Source organism: Mastigoproctus giganteus, chromosome 6 (assembly GCF_048544385.1).
Source record: "Mastigoproctus giganteus isolate SK-2022 chromosome 6, ASM4854438v1, whole genome shotgun sequence".
Taxonomy (NCBI): domain Eukaryota; kingdom Metazoa; phylum Arthropoda; class Arachnida; order Uropygi; family Thelyphonidae; genus Mastigoproctus; species Mastigoproctus giganteus.
This window is the reverse complement of record NC_143580.1, coordinates 28,893,158-28,903,102: the sequence shown is the minus strand read 5'-3', so window position 1 is coordinate 28,903,102 and position 9,945 is coordinate 28,893,158. Positions and strand designations below refer to the sequence as shown.

The 9,945-nt window shown below is 39.0% G+C and overlaps 1 protein-coding gene across 1 annotated transcript in view; it reads right to left on the bottom strand.

Annotated features, from left to right (window-relative positions):
* The window catches only part of LOC150084121 (dynein regulatory complex subunit 3-like), a 170,850-nt gene that overhangs the window by 79,912 nt on the left and 80,993 nt on the right, over nucleotides 1–9,945 (bottom strand). The window contains exon 4 of the mRNA XM_090375044.1: nucleotides 4,802–4,948. Coding sequence (XP_090231170.1) covers nucleotides 4,802–4,804 — 3 coding nt within the window. The 5' untranslated portion in view covers nucleotides 4,805–4,948. The remainder of the gene's footprint in view (nucleotides 1–4,801; nucleotides 4,949–9,945) is intronic.

Below are 9,945 nucleotides of genomic sequence, written 5' to 3'. Positions count from 1 at the left end.
ATTTTACCATGAAGGTTTTCAACAATTATTTACTTCAATATGGCATATGGCTACACTGCAATATTCTACTAGTGGTTGTAACACTGATTTTTGATAAATGAAAGGAAGTGACTTAAAGTCCACCACAGCAGATACTTAAAAAATATTAAAAGCCAGCCATGTTCATACATATACTAAACATTTTATATTATTTTAATTATTTGCTATGACGGGCCTTTAATATTTTTTTCAAATTTCTGCCACGGCAGACCTTGATTCACTCCCTAAAAATATCATCCCATATGTTTTGCTGACGGCGGCATGTTTGCAATGATGTAATTCAATAATGTCTGTGATGGGCCTTCTAATGCAAACTGGAGCGAACTTAGTTCACCAATAGTCAACCACCTTTAGTTGGCACCATGACAGAAACCAGCCACTCGCTGTAAAGTGCAGGTTACCTGCTGCTTGCACTTTCTAAAATCTAAAGAGAGTCAGTTGGTCGTCATCAGTCCATGCTAAATCCATACCCAAGGAGAAAAAAACAAATATTCAGAAGACTATCTAAAATTTGGCTTTACCACCTTGATCAGCAATGGCATAGAGAAGCCACAATGCATTTTGTGCGATGTCATTCTCAGTGCTGAATCTATGAAACCTTCAAAACTGAAACGTCACTTAGAGACAAAGCATTCAGAAAATACTAAAAAGGATTTGGAGTTCTTTTGATGCCATGAAACTGGTCTCAGACATCGGAGACTTGATCCTACAGGAAGTTTTCAGCAGCAGTGCAAGCATCATATGAAGTTGCATTGGAAATTGCCAAACAAATAAAAACCTTACACGACTGGAAATAGTCATCAAAGCCTGCACGCTGAAGATGGTGCAGTTAATCCTTGGGGAAGCCAGTGAGATAAAGATGCGACAAATATCTCTGTCCAATAACACTATTCAGAGGTGCATTTTGGATATGTCCGTAGACTTGAAAGAGCAGGTTTTGAATGAAATCAAAGTTTCAAAGTTTCTCCATTGTTTTCTTTTCAAGTTGATGAATCAACGGACGTAAGTTCATGTTCTCAGTTGCTTGTCTTCGTGAAAGATGACATCAAAGAAGAGTTCCTGTTTTGTACAGCACTTTAAACTACTACAAAAGGTGAAGATATTATGGAGAAGATAAATATCTTTTTTGAAACTGGAGGACTACAGTGGAAACACGACTGTGGGGTTTGTACAGATGGCGCGCCAGTTATGCTAGAGTCAAAGTCAGGCTTTCAGACAAAAGTGAAAGAATTTTCTGCCCAAGCAAAGGGCATTCACTGCATGATTCACTGATATGCTCTTGCCAATAAGACTCTTCTAGCTCCTCTACAAGAGTTACTTGATTCTCTGTTTAAAATTGTCAGTTACATCAAATCTGGAGTCCTCAACACCCATCTGTTTAAAGAATTCTGTAAAGACACGAATTCTGATCACGAGGTTCTTCTTTTCTAAACTGCTGTATGCTGGTTGTCAAAAGGAAATGTTGTTAATTGTGTCTGAGTTTAAAGATGAAATCAAGTTGTTCCTGGAAGTGCAAGGGAAACAACATGACCTTGTGGCTTACTTTAATGATGAAGCTTGGAAGAAAAGAGTTACTTACTTAGCAGACATTTTAGACCAGCTAAATAAGCTGAACCTGGAACATCAGGGAAAGGAAACACACATTATCCAATTTCAAGACAATCATCAGGCATTTGTATCCAAGCTGCAAAACTGACGGAAAGTAAATCTTGGAAACGTTGCCATGTTTGAAAAATTGCAGTGTGGTAGAGGAATCTGAGAGTGAACTGAATGAGAATCTGAAGGAGGAGATTACTGGGCACCTTGAATCCCTTGAAAAAGAATTTCAGCGGTACTTCCCCGAGCTTACAGAAGAAGCTGTGCTGGTAGAAACCCATTCTCTGCTTCCTTGAATGTAGCCAGCATTCCCGATGAAGTACAGGATGAATTCTTGGATCTGCAGAACGATTCCTCGGCATGTAATTTGTTTTATGAAATATTGCTGACTCTGTTCTGGTGTGCCATGTATCAGTCATATCCAAATGTCACCATGCTTGCCTTTCGAGTTTTACTTCCATTTGCCTCTACATATCTCTGTGAGAGTGGATTTTCAAACCTTCTTCATATCAAAACAAAGGCAAGAAACAGACTGAATGTTGAGGATGACATGAGGTTGGCTTTAACAAACACTCAGCTGTGAATTTTGAAGCTGGTGTTGCCCAGATGTAAGTACAATCATCGCATGAAATATTAGGTAAGAATTATATTCTGAAAAATCTATTTTTAATGTGTTTTCTTTACCCTATTAAAAATGCCTTTTTGATGCAAATGTGGCAGGGGTTGCAGATTACTTGGCTATTATAAAAGGAGGCCGCAAGTCAAAAAAGGTTGGGAAACACTGGTCTACATCATTGATTGTCATTGTTGAATAAAATATGGTCATAACACTATCAAATAACAGGCATACTCTCCCTTTTGATCATTTTTTACAAAGTGCAACCCAAACACAAAAGGCATTAAAACCTATAGTACTTAGTACTGTGCATGGGCTGAAGGTTGAGAATACAGAAGATACTAGTTGGCATTACACTTCAAATTCCATAGACTCTCTTTTCAGGAAATACATGTGAAGAAGGTTGTTCCAAAGAACAGAAGTAGAAGCAAAAAATAAGGAAAACAAAAAGTACTGTGATTTTGCAACCGGATGGTGAATGAATGTTGACTGGTTGCAGTACATGTTTGGATTGGTTTGATAGAAAGCAGTAGAATTACAGACATCAATTCAGAAGAAAGGTGCCCATGAAAGCAGCAACAGCAAAGGCAAGCAAAACTGAACTTCAATGTGAGAGAGAGAGAGATTAATTATTGACCAATCTCTTCAATCGGTTAATAATTAACTTGACTGTCCTCTACTAAACAGTCAAAGGTCTTGAGAGAGGTTTTGGGAATGCAATCCCAGATGTAGGAATAATACTCAATGGGAAGGAGGATTTGGGATTTAGTAGTTTGGGATTTAGTAGTTTGGGATTTGGGATTTAGTAGTTTGAAAGAAATATAATGCTGAGCAAAAAAGAAAAAATTCAGTGTTTTTGATGCAGAGGAAACAATATTTATGATGTAATTATGCCAGGATGACCTTCCACAGAGTTATGTGATCTTGTCAAGAAACTCCAGTATTATTGAAAATAAGCATGGAACTAACACAGGATTGAGTTTTAGAAGGATCAAATTAACTAAGTTTTCTTTGCCCCCATGAAAAAAAACAAACAAACAAACAAAAAAAAAACACAATGAATTCACAATTGATATTTAAGAAATGTAAGCTATTTGGGCAGAGCAAGGTTTCTCAATGCTACACTTCAACTAGATAGTTGTGATAGTACTGGCAAAACTATGGATAAGAGTTCCCCATCACGAACTCTTATCCATAGTTTTTTTTTTAGAAGGTCATTAATACACAAAAGATAGAGTTGGAAAAAGAAGCAAACATTGGGGAACACAGGCATTAGTTGGAAAGTTCAAAGACAGAGCCATCTACCATCACCTGCAGTGAGCAACTGGAGTGAAAACTGGCTACCCAAATGCAAAAAAAAAAAAAAAAAACACAGGTGGCCCATATTGATGGAAAAAAACATGATCCAAAGCCACAGAAAAATAAAGAGCAACTGCTTGAGTTCCACAAAAACTTTTACACTGAATCAATCCAAAGACATGTACAATGATCTGTTGTACATCAATCACTATTAATGCTCAGTGGGAATCCCCCCCCCTCTCTCTGAGACACTAACTAATCGCCCAATTGAAGAAGCCAGCTCAATTCCTCCAGTCAAAGATGGAAATCAAATTCAGATGTCACCAAGTGAGTGGTGAGCAGCAGTGTATGCTATATCATTGAGTAAGCTTCCAGGGAGAATGAAAGATTTAATACAGTTTGTAAAATTATTCAATTTAAAAATTAATTAATGTAATGAAAATTGCAGGTCTCATTCAAATATAAAACAGAAAAATCAAAATACTAAAATTACCATAAACTCACTCCAACTCAGTGGCGGCTGACTATAAAGTGCCACTGAGCTATGGCACTGCCACAGTAACACTGAAAAAAATAAAAATACACTTTTGTATTTTTTTCTATTTATTGCTGATTCATATTTATTTTGTACGGATGTTAAACACAATTAAATGCCATATAATGTATTCATATTCATAAGTCAACAGAATGATGTGATGTTATGTGCCAAAGACATATTGGCTCCAGTTTCTAGTATGCTTTTGTTAATGTTTCAAAATGAATAAGTAAATTTTTTAAAGAAAAGTAAAATTTAATTGTCATAATTTTCATCACTACAATGATAAACTTGAAATTAAAATGTTCAGGCAGAACCCTAACTGATTTAGATGTGTTTTTTTTATTTTGGCAATACTTCGTTGAAATCATCAACAGTCTCTCTACTTGCCCCCCATGCCCCACTTAACAGCAAGTATTCTCCAGTAACGCTGAAAACTGTTTCCTCAGAAGCACCAGAAATTATGTCCATTTAGTATGAGAGAAAAAGAATTAATTCGAATTTATTGAATGCTCTGTATTTATAATTCACATTCAAACAAATAAGATATTGAAATTTTGTGGAAGAAAGTTAGAAGTAATTAATAATATTAACAAAACCTGCAAAACAGAAATTTACAAATTAAGTATAGTTGAAATCAGATTTACATGAAATGGAATCTGAAACTAGTCACTCACTTATTTTTAGAACAATATTATTATAATAAAATCGCATACCATTTTGTCACCAATAAGTCTGTAATCCAGATACTTAAGGTTGGGAAGGTAAGCGATAACCTGCAGTTTATAATCTTCATGTTCAGCTAAAGGATTTTCACTCAGATTAAGGCATTCCAAACATTTGAAACGTTGTAAGTAAATTACCTAGATATAGAATACAAATTAAATAATTCCTTCAAACCAATTGGAAATAATAAGCAAAAATTGAAAATTAGTTTTGCTCAGACCGGTGTTCAGTACTAAATCAGCATTAGCAGAGGCATACGATGCAAGGAAGCGAGTTTATGCAGCATCAGCCAAAAAAAAAACCCCTCCCATTTCACCCCTCCATTAGTTCCAAATGCCTGTCCAGCTGAGCTTTAAATTTATTTAGGCTATCCACAATAAAAGATGGAAGTCTGTTCCACCAATCAACCACATGCTGGCTAAAGGCAAATTTCTGCAGAACAATTCTACAACTGTCTTTCCTCAATCTGAATCTATGCTGCATCTGGTTCTTAATCTGAGCAAGAGGAAGAATGCCATCAGCATTCAGCTTGCTGAACCTATTCAAGGCCTTATACACCTCAATCAGATCACCTCGCAGGTGCCTACTCTACATCTGCAATTTGCAGAACTTAAGCCTTGCTTGGTAAGAGCATCCCTTTGTTCCCCTCACCAACCTTGTTGTTGTTGGAGTGGGATTTATTGGAGCAAGAGCTGCTATGGCCAAACTGCACCTACCAATCTTGTTGCCCTTCTTTGCACTCGTTCTAGCAACTCTACATTCTTCCTAAAATGAGGCCCCCAGACCAGTATACAGTACTCTAGGTGGCCTAACCATTGCCTTGTACAACAGGATAATCACCTCCCTTCCCTGCTAGCAAAATTCCTATATATCAGTGACAAGGCTCCATGAACTGCCCTGGCAGCCCATCTGCACTGGTCAGCAAACTTCATATTTGACTGCATAATTACCCCCAGGTCTTTTTCACTTTCCTGAGTGTAGTACCACACAGTTGGTACATTTCTCGTGGGTTATTGCTACCCATATGCGGTACTTTGCATTTTTCAATGTTAAACTTCAGTTGCCAGTTCTCAGCCCATTTGCCCAACTTGTCTAGATCCAGTTGGAGTAGCATACTGTCATTACTGTCGTTAACAACCCTACCAACCTTTGTATCATCTACAAACTTGGACATTAATTCTGATATACCTTCATCAATATCCTTTAATGAATACACAAAACAACAACGGGCTCGGCACAGAACCCTGGGAAACTCCACTAATAACATTTGTCCACGAAGAGCAGTGTTCATTGATTACCACTCTCTGTGGTCTCCCACTGAACCATCCCTTTATCCATTGCAGCAACTTACCCTTAATGCCATACCTCTCCAATTTCTAAAGCAGTCTTCCATATGCAACAGTATCAAAAGCTTTCCTGAGATCCAAGTATATGATATAAAAATTATTTTTGAAATTCAGTTCCTTTGTGACCACATCATAGTATCCTATCAAGTTGGTCAGACAAGACCTCCCTTTAACAAACACATGCTGTGTCTTAACTATTACTGCAGCCTTGTCTGGATGATTCTGCAATGCTTCTTTAACCAGCGACTCCATTATTTTCCCCTGAACACAATTTAAACTAGCATTAGCATTAGTAGAGGCATTTGATGCAAGAAAGCAAGCTTATGCAGCATCAGCCAAAAAAAAAAAAAAAAAAAAAAAAAACCACTTCCACTTCACCCCTCTGTTCGTTCAAAATATCTGTCCAGCTGAGCCTTAAACTTATTTAGGCTATCAACCTCCACCACAAGGGATGGAAGTCTGTTCCACCAACCAACCACCCGCTGGCTAAAGGCAAATTTCCGCACGTCTATCCTACATCTGTCTTTCCTCAATTTGAATTTATGCCCTCTCAGGTGATTTTTCTGAGCTAGAGGAAGAATCCCATCAGCATTGAGCATGCTTAAACCATTCAAGGCTTTATACACCTCTATCAGATCACCTCGCTGGTGCCTAGTCTCCAGACACTGTAATTTGCAAAACTTAAGCCTTTCTTCGTAAGAGCACCCCTTTGTTCCATTCAGTAATCTTGTTGCCCTTCTCTGTACTCGTTCCAGCAGCTCTACATCCTTCTTGAAATGAGGCCTCCAGACCTGTATACAGTACTCTAGGTGTGGCCTAACCATCGCCTTATACAATGGAATAATCACCTCCTTATCCCTGCTGGAAAAATTCCTGTATATCATTGACAATACTCCATGAGCTACTCTTGCAGCCCATCTGCACTGCTCAGAGAACTTCATATCTGCCTGCACAACCACCCCCAGGTCCCTTTCATTCTCTACCACTGTCAGTGTAGTACCACAGAGTTGATACGTTGCTCTGGGGTTGCTGTTTCCCATGTGTAGTACTTTACATTTGTCAATGTTAAACTTCATTTGCCACCTCTCAGCCCATCTGCTCAACCTTTCCAGATCCTGTTGCAGCAGCATAGTGTCAGTAGTGTCCTTGACAACCCTGCCAACCTTTGTATCGTCTGCAAACTTGGACATTAAGCCTGATATACCATCATCAATATCATTTATAAATACAGAAAACAATAATGGACCCAACACTGAGCCCTGAGGGACTCCACTAATAACATCAGTCCACGATGAGCAGTGTCCATTGATTACCACTCTCTGTCTTCTCCCCCTCAACCACCCCTTTATCCATAGCAGCAATTTGCCTCCAATGTCACACTGCTCCAATTTGTGTAGCAGTCTTCCACGTGCAACAGTATCAAAAGCCTTTCTAAGATCCAAGTATATAATATCAAAGTTATTCCCTGCATCCAGTTCTTTTGTGACTGCATCATAGTATCCAATCAAGTTGGTCAGGCAAGACTTCCCCTTAACAAAACCATGCTGTGCCTGAGCTATAACTGAAGTCTTGTCTAAATGATCCTGCAGTGCTTCTTTAACCAGTGCCTCCATTAATTTTCCTGGAACAGAAGTTAAGCTCACAGGTCTATAATTACTCGTGTCAGCCTTTGATCCTCCTTTGTGAATTGGGGTCACATTTGCACATTTCCAGTCTATGGGTACCTCCCCTGAGTACAAGGAAGCTCTCATAATTATGGCTAAGGGTTTGCTTACTTCCTTTGCTGCCTCCTTTAATATAACTGGATAGATCCCATCCACCCCGGGTGCCTTTCTTGTGTTTACCTTCAACAGTTTCTCCTTCACTTTACTCCCAGTTATTTCAAGATTCTGTAGCTTACTGCTAGAGTTGAATACATCTCTGGCATTCCCCTCGCTGAATAACTCCTCATGTGTGAATGTCGATGCAAAATATTCATTTAGTTTGTTAGCTACCTGAGCAGGATCATCAACACTTGACCCATCAATATCAAGTGAACCAATCTGATTCATCCCCTTCCTTCTAGAGTTTACATAAGTAAAGAACTCTTTGCTGTTTTTCTTTGCATCCCTTGCCAAGGATTTCTCGTAATCTGCCTTCGCCTGCCTAACCTCGTTGGTAACTTGGTTGCATATCAACTTGTATCTATCATAGGCTTCTGTGTCATGTGTTAATTTGTATGTATCCCATGCATTTTTCTTCTCTGCCATGTGCCTCATTAGTTCATCTGACATCCAGTTTGGCCTAAACCTTGAACAATATTTCTTAGTTGGTATATAAAGCCTAGTAGCTTCCAAGATAAGTTCTTTGAATGCTTCCCATTTTGAATTTGCTTTGGTAACATCATCAGTTGGTCCCACTGTATAGAATTTAAATACTGTCTCAGTCCATCGTAGTCGCCTTTACGGAAGCAATAACCGTTCCCTTTACCCCTAATGGTAGTTACCTCTTTGAGTAAATCCCACTTCAGCACACTGTGATCACTGCCACCTAGTGGTTCATTTATCTGCAGATTCTTAATGCATGAAGAATCACTGCTGATAATCAAATCAAGAGTATAACTCCCTAGTTGCCTCCCGAACATGCTGATGTAGAAAACAATCATCCAATAAATCCACAAAAGCCGCCGACCGGGCTAGCCGAGTGGGTAAAGTACCTGCCCGGCAACCCAAAGGTCGCGGGTTCGATTCCCGCCTCGGGCTTGGATCAAAGTACTGCAAAAACCTTGGGAGGTGCAATATGGCCACAGAAGCCGATGCGCCAACAACTACCAAATCAAAAAAAAAAAAAAACACCACAAAAGCCCTGCTAGTGTGTGAGTAACCAGCCCCCAAATTCCAGTCAATATCTGGGAAATTAAAATCTCCCATTATAAGACACTCCGATTTACTGGCCCACTCTATTTCCCTGTACAGTTCCTTATTATACTCATCAGAGTCATTAGGCCTATAGCACACTCCTACTCTCAATTTTGATCTCCCAATGTTTACGTCACACCAAACTGACTCCACACTGCACTGTCCAGCGATGTCGACTGGCTTCACTTCCTTGGTTTTTATGTGTTTCTTAACTAATAGCATAACCCCTCCCCCCTTCCTATCCTGTCTATCCTTTCTGTAGACGTTGTACTCCCCAAATTGCAGTTCTGCATCCCTTATATCTGTGTGACACCACGTCTCTGATATCCCAACAATATCTGCCTTCGATGTTTTGAGCAATACCTCAAATTCATCAAATTTATTTACTAAACTCCTAGCATTGGTGTACACGCAAGTATACCTGCACCTGTTTCTATTCTTAGCTACCCTAACACTAACAGGTCTATAGTTACTTGTGTCACCTTTTGAATCCCCCTTTGCAAATTGGTGATACTTTTGCACACCTCCAGTCAATGGGGACCTCCCTGAGTCCAAGGAAGCTGTCATAATTATGGCTAAGGGTTTGCTTACTTCCTTAGCTGCCTCCTTTAATATAACAGATAGATCCCGTCCAACCCCGGTGACTTCCTTATGTTTAACTTCAACAATTTCTCCTCCACGTTTCTCTCAGGTATTAACAAAATCACTTAGCTCCCTGTTAGAGTTTGATAAACTTCTGGCAGTCCCCTCATTGAATAACTTCTCATGTGTGAATGTAGATGCAAAATACTCATTCAGTTTATCAGTTACCTGAGCATGATCATCAATAGCCAACCCATCTATATTAAGTGGTCCAATCTGTTCATTCCTTTCCTTTGAGTTTACGTAAGT